Genomic DNA, 18,697 nt, shown 5'->3' on the forward strand with positions numbered 1-18,697 from the left:
CTGCTGGTTCCTAACCACTTGCCTGCCAGCCTGCATGATTGCCTCTAACCACTCTGCCTGCCTGCCTCATCACCCCTAACTGCTTGCCTGCCTCATCACCCCTAACCACCTCTGCCTGACTGCCTGATCACCACTAACTACTCTGCCTACCTGCCTTATTGCTGCTAACCACTCTCATGCCTGCCTGCCTGATCACCCCTAACCACTCTGCCTGCCTGATCACCCCAACTGCTCACCTGCCTGCCTGATCACCCCTAACTGCCTCTGCCTGCCTGCCTGATTACCCCTAACTATCTCTGTCTGCCTGCCTCACTGCCCCTCATATTACACTTTTACTATTATAGATAATTGCCTTGCTCCAAGTTATAAGGACCTGCTTATCATAGAGATAGAAAAGTTTTAGTTTTTACTCTTGATTATGGCAATTAACTAACACAGATGGCCACCAAAAGGGTGATTTACCAAAGGGTGTATAGCAAATGGTTCTGTTAAGTCTTCTTCCATGAAAACGTGCATGTCGTGCATTGTATCTGCCTGGGTACATGAAAGAGTGAAGTTTCTGTCTGTCCTTGCAATCATATGAGCGAATTGTGTGAGACCCCAGCCCAGTCTGGTTTGGTGCTCACAGAATAATAGAGCTCTTTTTTGTTTTCTTTGCTCCATTGGTGGAGATTTCCTAGAAGTTGCAGGATATCTTCCTTTTAATTTTTCCTTGACACTCTGACTTATGTCTCTCACCTTTGCTTTCCCTCAGTCCCCCACCCACAACAGTAACTTGCTCCAGGCTCACTTCACTGGAGTGTCTAGGACTGTGGTCGGCAAACTGCGGCTCGTGAGCCACATGCAGCTCTTTGGCCCCTTGAGTGTGGCTCTTTCACAAAATACCATGGTCTGGGCGAGTCTATTTTAAAGAATTGGCGTTAGAAGAAGTTTAAGTTTAAAAAATTTGGCTCTCAATAGAAATTTCAATTGTCGTACTGTTGATATTTGGCTCTGTTGACTAATGAGTTTGCCGACCACTGGTCTAGGAGATCATACAATGCATCCACCACCAGAACCACGATTCCCAACATTCCTGGTGCTCCCCACGCTCTCGGCTTCTGCTTCTGGTCCAGGGGCTGCCACCAGTACTACAACTCCCAGCATTTCTGGTGTTCCCTGTGTTTCTGCTTGTGGCCCAAGGCCCCTCTCCTCCTACTGCACAGCCTGGTCTGAGACCCCTCTCATCCCACTGTGAGGCCAAGGCGCGGACGCTCGGCTTGTGTCACCGTGAGCCCAGCATCCCTTGCTCTGGCCCGAGTCCCCTCCCCTCCAGCCCACAGGCCCTTCCTTTGACCCAAGCCTTCTGTGCGCCCGCCTAGGCTGGCTCCATGTCCACCTCCCACAGGCACCTCCTTCAGGGGCCGACCTGGGTGGGTGGGAAGCTTGGTTTCCTCCGTTGCCAGAGGCAACCCAAGCCTCCTGCTAACTCTGGCTGGCTCCATGGCTGCCGCCATCTTTGTCCCACTAATTTGCATACTCACTCCTGATTGGCTGGTGGGCATCGTGAAGTGATGGTTAATTTACATTTTTATTTTTTATTAGTGTGGATATATATAAACTAGAGCCTGGTGCATGAAATTAGTGCACTGGGGGGCGGTTGTCCCTCAGCCCAGCCTGCACCCTCTCTAATGTGGGAACCCTCAGGGGATGTCCGACTGCCAGTTGAGGCCCAATCCCTGTCAGACATCCTTCTCACAATCTGGGATGGCTGGCTCCCAACCGCTTGCCTGCCTGCCTGCCTGATTGCCCATAATCACTTCTGCCTGCCAGCCTGATCACCTGCTAACCACTCCCCTGCTGGCCTGATTGATGCCTAACTGCTCCCCTGCTGGCCTGATCGTCCCCAACTGCCCTCCCCTGCCAGCCTGGTCACCCCCAACTGCCCTCCCCTGCAGGCCTGGTCCCTCCCCCCCCCCGACAGATTATCCTCTCCTGTCAGCCTGGTCGCCCCCAACTGCCCTCCCCTGCCAGCCATCTTATGGCGGCCATCTTGTGACCACATGGGGGCAGCCATCTTTGTGAGGATGTGACAGTCAATTTGCATATCACCTCTTTATTATATAGGATTGCCGGCAATATGGGAGAGCAGCAGGTCGCCCACAAAAATCTGCTCTGCCCCCCACCATAAGCCAGCTGTTTATATCAGTAGAAGTACAAAGGAAAGTAGGCAAAAGGGCAAATGGGCAGTTGACAGATATGCAAAAGGGCTGGGGATCTTCAAAGGGCTTAGTGATGTGCAAGGGCTGGGATCACAGGGGAAATAACCAAAGGGTGGGCCAAAAGGTCCGTTAACAGGTAAGCAGGCTGGAGATTTGCAAAGGCCTGCAGGTATGCAAAAAGGCTGGCTGGCGCCTCTGGTTTCTGCAGCAAAGTTAATCTTTCCATGATAATAGGCAGCTCCAAATGGGGAGGGCAGGCTGCATTTCCAGGTGAGCTCCCAGGTCCTGAGTGCACTGCCAGCCAGGTCAGAATGTGCCTTCTTTAATCAGAATGAAACAATCACGGTTAACAGAGCAGGATTAATATTTCCTACAATACTAGCTGGTTCCCCAACATTCTATTTCTGCCCCCTTTCACTCCCATTTTAAGGGCATTAGTTGGCATCTGGAGTGGCAAAGAAGTTTCATGGCTCAACTCTGATAATAGCTGCCCTGACGCTATCCTGGGAGGACCCTAAGGCTAGACCTCAGTCCAGGAGGGAAGGTGCTGTGGTATTAGCCTCATCAGCCCTGAGTATGGTTGTATATATTTGTCAATATCCTCATAGTCTCAAGTGACTGAAACTTAATCTCAGGCAGGAAAACTGCTTGGCTTACAGAATCCAGGACAGGGTATTAACAAGAAAGGAGTGGAGATGCAGAGGGGCCTGAGGAACACTATGAACCAGCAACTGGAAGGTGTTCAAGGTGCTCTCAGCCCCTCAGTCCCGTCTCTGCACATGAGTTTTCTTCTCTCCTGCAGAGCAGTCATCTCACATGACAGGAATCATGACCAGCGACAGGTTCTCAGATGCACACTTCGTGGCCTCCCCCGGAGACAGAGTGCCTTTACACCCTTCGGTAACAAGCACACACACATATTTGAGAAAGGGATTGTGGGCAGCTCAGTCTGGATTTAAAAAATTTCAAGGAATGACCTGATAACAGCTTCCATGAGAACAGCACAGTTGGGCTCGGCAGGAAGAGAGGTGTCAGAGCCAGGCTAGCATGGAGAACAGGACTTTCAAATGGTGAGTTTCCCACAAAGGGGCTGGTCCCATGGCTGCCAACCTGAGCTGAACTCCCAGGGGGTGAGAGAGAAGGAGAAGACCCTCAGGAAGGTTTACCAACCTCATCTAGTAGCTATAATCCCTCTTTGCCTGTGGTTCCTGAGCTGGGAAGAGAAATCCTAAATCCTAAGTCACTAAGTTGCGCCTCCAAATACTGGTCAGCTGAAACCAAACTCCAGCCATGAACCAGAAATGTGCCTCGTCTTGTGGAGGGAAGTCCTGCTCCACGACTGACCTATTAGCCATCTCTTCCCAAAGCAGGTGGTGACTGAGAGGTCCGTGCCTGCTTCCTGAGGACTGCTCCGCCATGCAGTGGCTGATGAGGCTCCGGGTCCTTTGGGGCACCCACAAATCCTGCCACGCCTTCCAGCCTGCCCCTTGGCACTTGCGCTCCCAGTCTGTATCAGCAACTGGCGCCCCGCGATGGAATGACCATGATACACCTGAGAAATTTAACTTTGCAAGTGATGTCCTGGACTACTGGACTCAAATGGAGAAGGTGAGGAGGCGCCTGTGATGGGGGATGAGGATAGGCGTGATCTCTCTGGCTTATCTTGTTCCTCGGAGGCTGAAGGCACAGACCCGATACAGCCTCTGCCTCAACTTACCAGTGTCATGGGAAAAGCTTATGTTTTAGGGATCAATTCTCAATTCTCATCCTGGCCACTTGCGTACTTCTCTGAGTCTCAGTGGTTTTATCTGCGAAATGGGGACAATCTCCCTTAAGAAACATGACAGCAAGTAAAAGTATCTGGCACAGTCAGATAATTGTGACCAAATGCAAAGTTCTAACTACAAGGTCAGCAACTTGATGTTCATCTGAATTCTGACCTTCCACTAAGGGGACTGTGAGCCTCACTGGAATTCATCTCATCAAACTTGGGCTCAACTTCAGGCTGCACAGAGGGAAGAGACAGGCCCCCTGCTGGTGCACCTGCGCACCTGACAGGTAGAGCTCAGTCAGCTGTCCTGTGAGGAGAGGAAGGCCAGCTGCAGGCCTCGCTACCAAAGGCGACTGGGGTGTGGCATTGGGGTCTGTCCAGAGAAACCAGTCCCTCAGCCTCTAGAGTTTACAGGTCTCTTCAGAAGACACCAAGTGCTTGAAACTGAAAGGGGAGCAGTTATGTGTACCCCTGGGGATGAGGTGAACAATGGGTGGTGTTCCAGCTACTAAGTCCCAGCTGATGATGATCACAGTGTGAAAAGTTGCCCAACATTATCTTTGTAGAAAGAGAGAATTCACCAGCAATGCAGTCTGACAGTTGATGGAATTTTTAAGTTTCCCATGGATTTAACATATGCATTCACGTGCTAGTGTTCTAGGCCTATATGCCTTTCATGGGGCTTCTTCCTCCTTTCTCTGAGTTTTCATAATAACTCCCAGGAAAATAGAGCCGTGGTTAGGAGAGCCCTTTTATGATCCACATTTCCCAGATGAGAAAACTGAGGATCCGAGTTTCTCATAACCTACAGAAATTACATGCCTAAGTAGAGAAGCAGAATTTGGGTCCAAGTTGTCGAGTTCTAAAATACACTTTTTAAACCTGTTCTCATGATCTGATGATGCCAAATCTTTTCCTTCAGACTATAAATTGACTTCCATTACTGCCCAGACCAAACATCTGATGAAGACCTTTGGGACCGTGAGATGGGCCAGAGAGGGAGGAGGTAGAGAGGAGGGAAGGAGCAATCACTTTTTATTGCATTTATCTTCATAAAATTCTTATTCATCAGTTCATGCATCCACTAATGGAGATAACCACCAAGTAAATAGGGTTCTCCCATGAAATACCTGTTCTTGTTGGGTTTTATATCATTGTTATCAGTCACTGTCAAGTCATCCATATCTCCCAATGTCCCCCAGCACCCTCATTCCATTAATTTTCATGCTCACAACACTTCTGATCTGTTTCACTTTTCCAATTGCCTTAACCATGATCAGTGTCTCTCTAGTGATGTGTGGTGTCTTACACCTAGAAGTTTCTCAACAAACATTTGTGGAATAAATTAATTTTAAAACCTGCCTTACAATCCATAGATCTTGGTGCTCCTCCTATTAAAGACTGCAGAGAGCATACCATTGGGGTCCACTCAGCTCCCTGAACCTCCCTTAAAACTTAACAGTCTTAAGTTAGATATCCAACATTTTTATGTGCCTCTCTCCTGATTGTGTGTGTGTGTGTATGTGTGTGTTTGTGTGTGCGCACAGTCATGCAAAAAAATTCTATATAATAAAAGGCTAATATGCAAATTGAAGGAACTGCAGAGTGATCAGTCCCTATGACACGCACTGACCACCAGGGGGCAGACTCTCAACGCAGGAGCTGCCTCCTGGTGGTAGTCAGTGCGCTCCCACAGGTAGAGTGCTGCTCAGCCAGAAGCCAGGCTCATGGCTGGTGAGCACAGTGGCGATGGTGGGAGCCTCTCCTGTCTCTGCGACAGTGCTAAGGATGTCTGATCACTGGCTTAGGCCTGCTCCCCAGGGTTACAGGGCCTAAGCCATCAGTCAGACATCCCCCAAGGATTCCTGGCCTGCAAGAGTGTGCAGGCCAGGCTGAGAGGACACCCCTCCCACCCCAGAGTGCATGAATTTCATGCACTGGCCCTCTAGTTCATTATAAAACAGAAGAAAGTGCTTTGTCACCCTGGTTAGGTAGCTTAGTTGGTTCGAGCATCATCCCAATCCACCAAAGTTGTGGGTTTGATTTTTGGTCAACCAATGAATGCATAAATAAATGGAACAACAAATCAATGTTTCTCTCTCACACTTCCTCTCCCTATAAAATGAATCAATCAATAAAAATTTTAAAGAATACGAGGCAAACCTTTTCTACATGCAATAAACTCACATGTGTGGAGGTTTTGTTTGTTTTATTGTGACTTGGATGTCTTTATTTCTCCTCACCCAAGGATATTTTTCCCCATTGATTTTTTAGAGAGGGGAAGGGAGTAAGAGGAAGAGGAGAGTGAGATAAACATTGATGTGAGAGAGACACATCCATTAGTTGCCCTGACAGGGTCTGGAAATGAACCTACAACTGAGGTACGTGCCTTTGGCTGGAAATCTAACTCTAGACCCTTCAGTCCACAGGCCTACGTTCTAACAACTGAGTCAAACTTGTCAGGGCTTTTTTTTTTTGAATTAAAAATTGTTTTCAATTGCAATTGACATACAATGTTATATTCATAAGTTAAATAAATGTCTAATCATTAGGTTGTACACCTGAAACTGAGCTCTAGACTATTCCTATCACCCCAAAAGCTTTCTTTTGTCCTTTCTCAGCCAATCCCCTCCCACCCCCACCCTGGGCCCCAGGCAACCACTGACCTGCTCCTGCACCCTTTTGTGTCTGGTTTCTTTTACTCAGCGTAATGTTTTTGTGGATTAGTTGTTTGTCTTTTTTTTGTAATCCTCACCAGAGGATATTTTTTCCATTGATTTTTTTTTTTTAGAGAGAGAGTGGGAGGGTGAGGGAGAAAGAGAGAAAGAGAGAGAACATGGACATTTGAGAGACACAGCCATTAGTTGGTATCTGGTTGGGATCGAACCTGCAACCCTTAACCAGGAATCAAACCCGGAACCGTTTGGTTCAAGGGCAGACACTCTAACCGCACTGGCCAGGGCTGTTCATTTCTTTCTACTGCTGAGTTACTTACTCAGTGTTTTATCTTTTAAAACAATTTCTCAATATCCCTTGGTTTCAGATCTCACCCCTTAAAATTTTAAATTTCAAATCTAGTTTAAGGATTGTATTTTATCTTCTCAAAAAATTCATGTCAATATCACATTATCAAATTAATCCTTAGCACAGAAATACATAACTACTAAAGTGATATCTTCTTCAAGGTGCAGGAGTTAGGATCTAACACAGTCTAAATTCTGAGCAACAATTGTTTTCTACCTTGATATACCAGCTTTTTCATCATTTTTAGAATCCTGCAGAAATCTTGTATACTGAAATAGGCTCTCTATAAGCAGTGCACAACTTGTCATCAGTACTTGTTAATATTTTTTAACCTGTAGGGCAAGAATTTTTTCACAGCACTGATTTTTTTAAAGCTGTAGAGACACACATGTATATGCACATATATTAATCTTATCTCAGATGAGATACATTCTTTGGTTCCAATCATCTGAGTCAAAGGATCATGTTTGTGCATCTATGGGGAGGAAATTGCTGGAAAAATATACACTAAACCATTTAAGTGCTAACATTCAGGGAGTAAGAATGTGATGAGAAATTTGAAGAAATCCTTTTGTGTATAAGAACCTTTCTGCTCATAAGTTTCTGTATTGCCTGAAATTTTACGCTGAATATATTTTATTTTGAGAATAAGAAATCTTTTTTAAAAATCATGTTCATTATGGAAAACTTGGGGAAAATAGACGGTTGAGTTAAACAAGAAAATTGGCCATAAATATTTAAACCATTTACATATGGGCACATAGGTGTGCCTTGTTTACCATGATATCCTTTTGGTATAAGAACAGTGCCTAAGAAATAATAAGATCTAACTAATATTGAATGAATAAGTGAATAATTATGATTAAATTTGAATTATAATGTAAATGTGGTTTTGCTTATATAAATTGATATATTGTTAGCGTTTTATTGCAAAAAACGGTTTTATTAATTCTATAATTTTGTAGACAGCATATAGTAAGATCCTGCCAATCTTTGTCTTTGGGAAATTTAGTTCTCTTACCTTTAAAGCAATTACTAATAGGGAAGGACTTACTACTGCCATCTTGTTAATTGTTTTCTTGATATCATAGCTTTTATTTTTGTCCCTCATTTCCTCTTTTACAGCTTTCTTTTGTGTTTGGTTGATTATTTTTGTAGTGATATGTTTTGATTCTCTTCTCATTTCCTTCTGTGTATATTCTGTGAATTGTATATATTACATATAATGTCTTAAAGTTATAGACATCTATTTTAAACTAATAACAACTTAACTTCAATTGCTTATAAAACCCTATTTCTAAATAAATTTAAATAATAATAAGAATTATAAAGATATATAAAAGGAAAAAAGACTTATATCCAAGATATATCATTTGAGAGTCACACACACAGCAAACAAGCCTACAAAGATACTCAACATTACTTTTTATTAGGGAATTTATAAATAAATGAATAAATAAATAAATTCCTACATCTCACCCCCCACAGAATGTTGCCAACAAGTTTCACTCTTTTCCTTCTGTCCCAGAGAGGGGCTGGGGACCCAGCGACACCTCCTCCCAACCCTGGGACACCACATCAGAGAAGGGGGGTGCAAAAGTGAGCAGAACATCACAACATGCCCTACCGTTCTGAGTGTGGCTTTAGCTGTGTGGCCATGTGCTGGTTGCTGCAGATCCTTGACTGTTTGAAAAGGACCAACAAAGCCATTTCAGTCTGTTTACTTGATGTTTCTCTGAAGGAATAGGGCCTGGACCTTCCCAGTCTGCTTCTTACAAATTTCACCGTTAGAGGTAACTTAATTTTAAAAATGAATTTCCCCAAATATTCAGAGCCTAAACTAGCCTCTTTTATTGTGTAGCAATTATGATAATAGTCATATTTATTGAGTACCTACTGTTATGTACACTTTACTCATTAAATAACTCATTTAGATTTTATGACCTTCTAGGTAATATTGACCCACTTCATAGATAAGAATGCTGGGGCACAAAGAGAACGCACTGTCTACAGGAAACTGAGACACGTGGGGATGGAGCTTTGTAAGTCTTCAACTGGAGACATGAAGCTATTCATGGTTTTATATGACTTGAGAGGAGATGGCTACAGTAGACCAAAAGAAGTTGGCAGAATCACACCCTAGCTTTACTTGGCTCTTTAAATGATTTAAAATGAGGTCTCAGGCACTAGCCTGTTTGGCTTAGTGCATAGAGTGTTGGCCTATGGACCAAAGGGTCCCAAATTCGAGTTCTGTCAAGGGCATGTACCTTGATTGCAAGCTCTTCCCCGGCCTGGGCACTGGTCAGGGCCAATACAGGAGGCAACCAGTGGATGTGTTTCTCTCACATCAATATTTTTCTCGGTCTTTCCCTTTCTCTTCCACTCTCTCTAAAAATCCTCGAGTGAGGATTAAAAAATAATAATAAATAAATAAATAAATAAAATGGGTCTTAATTCCTGAGCTATGCTCACAGTGGAATGTGCCTATGACAGTGGATTGGGGAAATAAGTGCCCTTTTCCTCTGAAGCAGGAAGTAACACATGGTGTATGATCTTGACCAGGAAGGCAAAAGAGGCCCCAACCCAGCCCTGTGGTGGGTGAACAGCCAAGGAGATGAAGTGAAGTGGAGTTTCAGAGAGCTGACGGACTTCACCTGCCGCGCAGCCAACATCTTCACACAGACCTGTGGCCTGCAGCAGGGAGACCGTCTCGCCTTGATTCTCCCTCGAGTGCCTGAGTGGTGGCTGGTGACCATAGGCTGCATGCGAACAGGTCAGTGACTCAGAGAGACCCGTAGAAACCTTAGGGATGTCCTAGAGCCAACTGGTCCAGGAACACCAGGTGCTTTCTCTTCCCCCACATTCTTTCTTATTCACAGTCTTTCCCTTTCTCAGACTCCCTCACATATTTGTATCTCTTATCCCTCACTCTCTCCCTCACCCTCACATACGCTCAAACACAATGTCATACATACACACACACACACACACACACACACACACACACACACACACACACACTTTCTCTTGCACAGTCTCAGACATTATCACTATTTTGAAATTCATAAATTGTTAACCTTTTGCCATATTGGAGCCTCCCACTGAGTTACTAAAGAGTCAGTTTCAGACATTGTGACACCCATAAATAGCATGTAAATACCCATAAACCCTGGATCCCAGACATTTCCTTCACATCACCACAGCAGGCTTACCAAACAAGAAGTCTGACATTGGTACAATATATGTTACCTGATAGCTATCCACAGTCCACATTCTCCAATTGCCTTAATAATGTCCTTGACAGCCACTTCTTTCTTTAAGTCCAAAACCCAATTGAGGATCATGCATTGCATTTAGTTGTCATGTCTTCTCCGTCTCCTTTAACCTAGAAGGGTTCTCTAGCCTTTTCCGCATGGCAATGACATTTTGAAGTGTCTAAGCCACTTGCTTTGCAGGCGGTGCACCCAAATGTGTATTTCTGACTCTTGCTTCATGATTATATTCATCTTAAAACATCTTAGCAGCAGTGCTGGGAGGACAGTGTTGTGTCTTTGTCAGTGCATCACATGAGGGGTCTATGCAGTTGTTTTGTCTTCCATCAGTGACACTGTTTATCTCCCTAGAAGGGTGGTAGTCAACTGTGTCAAGGCACCTTTTCTCTTCCTGACCAGTAAGAAGTCTGTGGGGCAACACTTATGAGACTAGTGACTATCCTGCTCCCCCACTGACTTTCACCCCATGGTTTGAGTGTCCACTGGTGATTCTTGACTGAGTTGAATATTATTATGCTGGTTTTACATGAGGATTTTCTGTTTATATCACCCCCTCTACATTCATTAGTTAGCATTTTTCTGTAGAGATTTTCATTTCCCTTTTAATTGCTTATCTATCTATCTATCTATCTATCTATCTATCTACCTACTTACCTACCTACCTACCTAGCTATCCAATTTAGAATCAGAATGGAACTCATGGATTTTTTTAAAATCAGTTTAATCATATGTTCACACAACAGTCTGTTCATGCTCTTGCTTATATATTCTCTCTCTCTTTTTTCCTCATAAAATAGTTGATTAATCCATCTAGTTCCTGTGGAATCAAACGTTAATAGCAACAGCAGAGGGAGCATAAAGAAGCCATGTGACCTGTAGAGCTAAGAGATGGCCCATGAGAAATCCAAGACGTGAGCTGAGCCCTCTGGGAAAAGCATAACTAAAGAGGAGTAGAAGCAGAGAAAGGGAATTCCAAGAATGGGATTGGCACATACAAAGGCTTACAGTCAGGAGTTGCCTATGTGAATGGCCATTTTGAAATAGAGAATAGAGGTGGAAGCGAAAGGTGGAGCATGGGCAGCAACTTCAGTGTCAGAATGAGAAGCGTGGAGTTTTCTGGAGAGAGAACACAGGTGTCAGTGAAGAGAAGTGAAGGTGAATGTGGTCGGAAGGCAGGCTAAATGGCCATCTCAGGAGAGATTAAAGAAAATTGAGTTTATTTAAGGAAAACGGGATGGGGGTGGGATACCCAAAGGGAAGGGCTGCACAGCGCCGAGCCAAGGGGATGATGGTGAGCCCAGGAGCAGGAGTTTCATCCTTCTATGCTGTCACGGTGGAAATCAGTGGGTTTGGAGGCTGAGCTGCTGGGGATGGAATACAGGTGTGCCATTGGGTGTCTTCAGGACAGTTTCATTTCCTTATATGGTCTGATTCCTGGTGTCCAGCAAGCATTTCCTGCTCTTTGTTCTCCTGTGGCCAGAAGCTTACAAATGGCTGTCAAGGGTTGTATTGTCTTCTAGTCCTAACAAGAGTAAATGTGGGGAGAAAATCAATGCTCTATGGAACTTCCACAGATTATAATATGGAAGTTCCTGGGTAAGGCATCTGCTGGGGAGATTAGAATCCAATAGGTGCACACAAATACTTGAACTAATTGTTGGTGACAGCAGATGGAAGGGAGGGAATGTAGGAAAGTTCCAGGGACAATGTGGTTAATTTGGACGTGAGGGATGAAGGAAAGAAGGGATTCCCAATGACACAGGGATGAGAGAAGGGAGTGGGGGGAGAAAAGTGGGGGCTGGGATGCAGCTATTCCTGATGTCAGAGACTCTATCCTCCTTGCATCTGTGCTCCCAGGCCCCATGTAAACTATTGCAAGGTAGGATCCACCTGTCTACTGGCTGCACCCATCTAGAGTAGAAAGGTTTAGGTCAAGCCTTTCAAATGTTAATGTGCATGAGAATCATTTGGAGGTCCTCTTAAAAGGCGCGTTCTGGCACTGCCACCTTGGCTCCGTGGTTGCACATTGACCTATGAACCAGGAGGTCATGGTTCAATTCCCAGTTGCGGCAGGTGCCCCAGTTGCAGACTAGTTCCCCAGTGTGGGCATGCAGGAGGCAGCCAATCAATGATTCTCTCTCATCACTGATGTTTCTATCTCTCTCTCTCTCTCTCCCTTCCTCTCTGAAATCAACAAAAATGTATTTTAAACAAAATTTTTAAAAATGCAGGTTTTGATTGGGTAGGTTTGGGTGAGGCATGATGGTGCTGAAACTGCGGGCCTTTGCAAGGCAAGGGGTTAGGGGATTTCTATGCAAATCAACCAGGCCTGAAGCTCTTGGATGTGAAAGAGAAAATGAAACAAACAATTTCTTTCTCATCCCCAGGGATTATCTTCATGCCAGGGACAACCCAGATGAAGGCCAAGGACATTCTCTACCGACTGAAGGAGTCGAATGCCAAGAGCATCGTGACCACAGATGCCCTTGCCCCGGAGGTGGACTCTGTGGCTTCTAAGTGTCCCGCTCTGAAAACCAAGCTCCTGGTGTCTGACCACAGCCGTGAGGGGTGGCTGGACTTCCGATCTCTGATTAAGTGAGTTTCGGGTGTGATGGAGGTGCTCTCTGAGGAACGGTGGGAGAAGGCCATGCACACCCAAGCACTGTAGACAGACAGCCAATGGTAGGAAGCTCACCAGGCCTGGCTCCAGGAACCTCTTCCCAGCTATGTCCCTGACCTGCTGTGTGACCCTGGGCTACTTCCTTCCCCTCTTAGCCAAGGTTGCTTCATCTGTAATGTCAGGACATTGCACTTCTATGTTTCTCTCCCTAAAGTGTGATCACCCCTGGGATGTGAAAGGAGGTGTACCATCAGAGGATTACTGTGTTTCAAGCTTCTTGTAGGTGGGAGTCTAAAAGACTATTCAAATATAAATATAAATACATATATGTGAATAACTTGAATGAGAGGTTAAAATGGATCCTTAAGGTGAAAGCTGAGACTTCAAGAAAACATGACGCTGTGATTGGCAGGGGCTTTTGGGGGCAAACTTCTCCAAGAGTGTGGGTGCCCTTAGAAAGTTAGGGCAATGTCAGAGAGACCCTCCACCTCCAATCCTTTAATTCTGTGAGCCTTCAGGAGTTTTTTACACTGTCCACCTAAGAAATGCCCAGACCTGCAGGAAATTTTGTTGAGTTTATTTGAGCCAAACTAACAACATGTGCTGGGGAGCAAGACCTCAAATACTCAGGGGGAAAAGAGTTTTGTAGCTTCTTTCATGCATTTGAAACTCAGGAGGGGACGCAAGAAAGACTAAGGTGGGAGAAAGCCAGGTGGGGATGGGATTACAGGATAGTTAAGATTCTCTGCTCCCTTGAGGGGTCACACCCCCTTCAAGGGATATTACTTTCCGTATTTCAACAGCGTGTTAACCTAGATGCACAAGAGCAATGGACAGGCTTGCTTAAGGCAAAAATAACCCTTTCACCAGAGAAGCTCTGTGTCAGGGGCCTGCCTCCCGCCATGCCCTGCCCGGGCAGGGATTTATGATCAGATCACCTGGGAGCTTAGTTCACAGAGCCCCTGTTCCGCCCACAGCTCAAACCTTGCTGGGTGTCTTTTCTTTATCTCTTTTATTTTTCTGAGGTAACACTGGTTTATAAGGTATAAGTTGCACTGGGTTTGTTTTCTTGAAAGAACCCTTCTGTTTTTAAAGTAAAATGTTATTCAACCCCAAAAGGCAAACACAGTGACGTCACACCTTGTATTGGACTCTAAGGTTTGGAGTTGGGGCTCTCCCTCTAGGGAACACGCCCTCACCTCCCCCTGCACTACCTTTTCCTCTCTCTCTCCTCAACGCCAAGGGCCCTTCTTTTGCCCAAACTAGTTTCCTGAGCCAATGCAGCCCCTCTGGCTCACCTCTACTACCTCAGTGGCTTCTAGATAAACTTTCTTTTGTAATTTGAATGAACAAATAAAGTCAGAGAGTTAAACAACAACAACAAAAAAAAACTTAAATAAATAATACTGTTGCCCAGCCCTCATGTCTCAGTGGTTGAGCTTCGACCTATGAACCAGGAGGTCAAGGTTCTATTCCTAGTCAGGGCACATGCCCAGGTTGCAGGCGCGATCCAAGGTTGCGGGGGGCGGGGGGGGGGGGAGAGGGCATGCAGGAGGCAGCCAATCAATGATTCTCTCTCATCATTGATGTTTCTACCTCTCTCTACCTCTCCCTTCCTCTCAGAAATCAATAAAACATATTTTAAAAAATAGTACTGTTGAAAAATCCCTTAAATTGCCCAGAGTCAGGACTGTACCATTTCTCAGCAAGAGCCAGTGTTCCCTGCAGCATTTGGATGATCCACAGTTTATTTGATCAACACAGGAAGCTCACAAACCCAATCATCGCAGGCCAGGCCCAGAGATTGAGTGTAGAAGCTCCCAGGAATCAAGACCCAGTGATTCTTCCTTCTTTCACTCTCACTCTCCCTCACTTTCTCTGCTCCTTCCCCCTCCCCCACTTATCACCAAGGTTATGGAGTGAAATTCCTGTAAAGTTAGTTTGCATGACAGCAAGCTTAGCAGTGTGAGTAAGAGGACAGTCTATGCATCACACTGGGTTTGAACCCAGGATCTGCCAGTTGCTGGCTGTATGTCTTCAGGAAAGTTATCTAACCTCTCTGAGCCTCAGTTTCCTCATCCACAAAGGGAGCATGACAAGTTGGGCATAGTCACCTCTTAGGATTGCTCTGAAGATTGAATGAACTCTTATTTGTAAGTTATTTACTAGTAGAACATTTTCAAAAACAGTAAGTTCTATTTCAATATTTGTTAAATTATAAAATACTTGGCTGTGTTTTCCCCATTTTTTAAATGAAGAAATGTCAGTGCTCTTACCCAAGTCACCCATAAACTCTGTTTGCTGCTTCAGACCTGGAGACCAGTGTTCCCTCCAGTGTTGCAAAACCCCAGTTTTCTGCACTGGCCCGGTAGCTAGATTGGTTAGAGTGCCAAGGTTGTGGGTTTGATCCCTGGTCAGTGCACATACAAGAATCAACTAATGAATGCATAAATAAGTGATACAGCAAATCCAAGTTTCTCTCTCTCTCCCTCTCCCTCTCTCTTTCTCCCTGTCTCCCTCTCTCCCTCCCACCCTCCCTCTCGCTCCCTTCCTCTCTCTAAAATCTATACAAGCAAACCATGTTACTGCCTTTGAGCCTCATGTTGTTTCTTTTGCTTACCCTGAGGGTGGGAGCCAGGAGACTTGACTTCTCTCCTTTTTTGTTCAATCCCTTTGTAGATCAGCATCCCCAGATCACACCTGCATTAAGTCAAAGACCACGGACCCAATGGTCATCTTCTTCACCAGTGGCACCACCGGCTTCCCCAAGATGGCAAAACACAGCCATGGACTTGCCTTGCGACACTCCTTCCCTTCATGGTAGGAAAGAGGCCACCAACTTAGAGGCTGGGTCACAGTCTGGAGGGCAAGGTGTGTGTGTGTGTGTGTGTGTGTGTGTGTGTGTGTGTGTGTGTGTTGGGAAAGGTGCTCTAAGTAGAACCAAGTCCATCCTCCTTCTCCCTTCTGCTCTCTTTGGTTCAGACCACTGAGGGTCTCAGAGGCGAAGGTCTGGACTTCTAAGTGTGTGTTGACAGAAGCATCCCAGTGACAAGGGGGTCCTGCCTGAGCACCTTCACAGGTGTGGAGGGGACATGGGTGGAGGCAGCAGGCGTTCTGAAAGCTGCACACATGACTAGCCATGTGTCTTTGTCACTGGTTCCAGGTTTGGTGGGAGGAGGACAGAAAGTTCTAGCTATGTGTTCTGTACAGATACGAAGGTAGAGTTTCCCAATCATGAGCCATTAGGGGGAAGTAATACCTGGAACCAAGCAACTGCCTTTAATCTAAAATAAATAATTGTAGAGGCTGAAGACATAGCCTTGGGTTATCCATGTAATCAATTTTAAACCAAACATCTTTTCCCTCCTACTTCCTCCTCCCCAACTAGTAATATGCAGACCAGACCAAGTTCTGTGGGGAAGTATGGGACTTGGTTGGAAAGTCTGTAAGGAGGATTCTCCAAAAGGTCGGGGGCCTCTGGGGGACCTTGCCACAGGCAACAACCCCTACCATGACTTTTCCAAACAAGTTCGATCCCCTGGATGTTTTGCTGGAATCTATATGTTTAGTCTTTAAGACCTGACCTTGAAGAAGCCTGTGCTTTCTCAAGGATATTTACCCTGCTGACTGTATCTAGAGGTTAAATTTACTTCAAACTGTTGTTACAATAAAAGGCTAACAGGGCAGGCAATAGGAGCAGTTTTGGTTCCTAAAGCCAAACAATCCCCTTTTTTTTCACAGAAATGTGTGTCAAAGTAATCTGTTCATCCCTCTCTCAGGGTCTGCTGGCCAGACCTTGGAAAGTTCTATGTGTTTTGTTCCTTATTAAGCAGACCAGAGGGCAGAGAAGGTGTCTTGTGGACACTGGGCATCTGTGCTAATGATATCACTTGATCAGCAAAATCTGGAGGAATGGGGGAGGAAAGAAGGGGAGAGTTTATGTGTAGTCAGAATAACACAAACAAAGACACAAATATATAAAAGGTAGCATTCATAGCCCAGCTGGCATGGCTCAGTGATTGAGCATCGACCTGTGAACCAGGAGGTCATGGCTCAAAGTCAGGTCTGGGAACATACCCAGGTTTTAGGCTCCATCCCTGATGTGGGGCATGCAGGAGGCAATCAACCATTCTCTTCACCATTGATGTTTCTATCTCTCTTTCCCTATCCCGTCCTCTCTGAAATCAATAAAAAAATATTGTTAAAAAGTAGCACTCATAGAACTACAGAGATCTGAGAGGAGCTGCTGCTCAGGGTGTCAGGGAGGCACAGATTGGAGCAGCTGAGAAAGTGAGTGGGGCCCAGAGCCCACAGGGTCGTGTGGACTTTGGTGTAGAGATTGAGCTTATTGGGAAAACAGTGGGCGGTGATTGAAAGTTTGGTAACAAGGAAGAGAGCTAATCAAATGTGTATTTTGAAAAGATCACTGTGGCTACAGGGTGGAGAATGGCTGGGAAAAAGAATAGATTTAAAAAGACCTGTTAGAGGGTCTTAGAATAATTTAGTTGCAAGATGGTGGTGATTTGGACAAGGTGGTGGGGACACGAAGGATGTTAAGAAGTCTGAGATTTTAGGAAATAGAATGGGAGGGTGTGCTGGCTAGACGTGGGAGGTGGGAGGGGCTGGAGAGTCAAGGTGGACTCCCAAGTTTTAGAATGGGAGGGTGTGCTGGCTAGATGTGGGAGGCAGGAGGGGCTGGAGAGTAAAGGTGGACTCCCAGGTTTTGAGCTTGGACAATAATGACATTCACTGAAACACAGAGAACACTGGAGAAGAATTAGTCTAGGGAGGCAGGAGAGATTAGGATGCTCTGGGTTTGAGATGCCCGAGAGACAACCCAGAAGAGATGCCCAGTGGGCAGTTGGGTCTGAAGCTCAGAACAGAGGTCCCTAGCTTGTGATTTCCTGTGGGTGTACCACAGCCCTAAGAGATGGGAAGAGGGAATGTGAATGGCTCTCCAGGCCCCGCCCTACTAATGGAAGAGCTCTTCAAACTCATCTCTCCTCATGGGTGAGCTGATTTTTCTCAAGGAGTTGTGCACACAGAGGTCCCTCAGAAACAGTAAGAGGATGTAGAGAAATGCTTCAGACTTGGCTGAGTAGCCACTGGTTCAATTTTTTATCGACCAGATGTTTATGTTATGTTTTTATTTATTTTTGTTAATCCTCAACAGAGGATATTTTTTCCCCATTTTTTTTTAATGACAGACAGTGCAGGACTCAAAACTGCACTTTTTAAAATTATATTTAATTGGATTCAGAGAGGAAGGGAGAAGGAAAAAAAGATAAAACATCACTGATTAGAGATCGTGCCCACAACCCAGGCATGTGCCTTGACCAGGAATTCAACTGTGGTTACAAAGCTGAGGCCACTGTATTTTGGAGTTAGCAGGAAATTACTGCAGCTGAAGGCCGCTGATATCTTCTGGTGCATATCAGATCCAGGCTGGATTGTGTCTATCATTGGGACCCTGTTTGAACCATGGACAGCAGGGTCTACAGTCTTCATCCATCATCTGCCCCAGTTTGACCCTAAGGTCATTGTAGAGGTAAGAGGACAAATGTGTCAGTGTCAACAAACTCCAGGAGAAACTCATGTTTCAGGCTCAAAAGCTGGCCCCTGTGGAGAATAATGTATAGAACAAAGCAGCCCATTAGGGTGATATAACCTGGGTTCTGGGTGTCTGAAAATGTGAGGCGCTGAATCAGTCAGTGAACCACCCAGAATACACATTTTGAGAAATTAAAGCAACCAGCACAATCTCAGGTCTCCTGGCTCCTCCAGGGCCAGGTGGCTGGTGTGTGTGTGT

General features: G+C 45.4%; 1 protein-coding gene across 2 annotated transcripts in view; it reads left to right on the plus strand.

The window, feature by feature from the left end:
• The window catches only part of LOC307105584 (acyl-coenzyme A synthetase ACSM1, mitochondrial-like), a 48,331-nt gene that overhangs the window by 6,657 nt on the left and 22,977 nt on the right, over window positions 1–18,697 (plus strand). Inside the window, exons 2-6 of one of the 2 annotated variants that reach the window (XM_079781438.1) lie at window positions 3,572–3,809; window positions 9,559–9,769; window positions 12,656–12,863; window positions 15,568–15,708; window positions 18,277–18,436. In XM_079781438.1, the coding sequence (XP_079637564.1) occupies window positions 3,618–3,809; window positions 9,559–9,769; window positions 12,656–12,863; window positions 15,568–15,708; window positions 18,277–18,436 (912 nt within the window). In that variant the 5' untranslated portion in view covers window positions 3,572–3,617. Of the gene's footprint in view, window positions 1–3,471; window positions 3,810–9,558; window positions 9,770–12,655; window positions 12,864–15,567; window positions 15,709–18,276; window positions 18,437–18,697 lie in introns of those variants that run through there. The other variant, XM_079781437.1, reaches the window with a different exon arrangement.

This window comes from Cnephaeus nilssonii (assembly GCF_951640355.1).
Source record: "Cnephaeus nilssonii genome assembly, chromosome: 2".
Classification (NCBI taxonomy): domain Eukaryota; kingdom Metazoa; phylum Chordata; class Mammalia; order Chiroptera; family Vespertilionidae; genus Cnephaeus; species Cnephaeus nilssonii.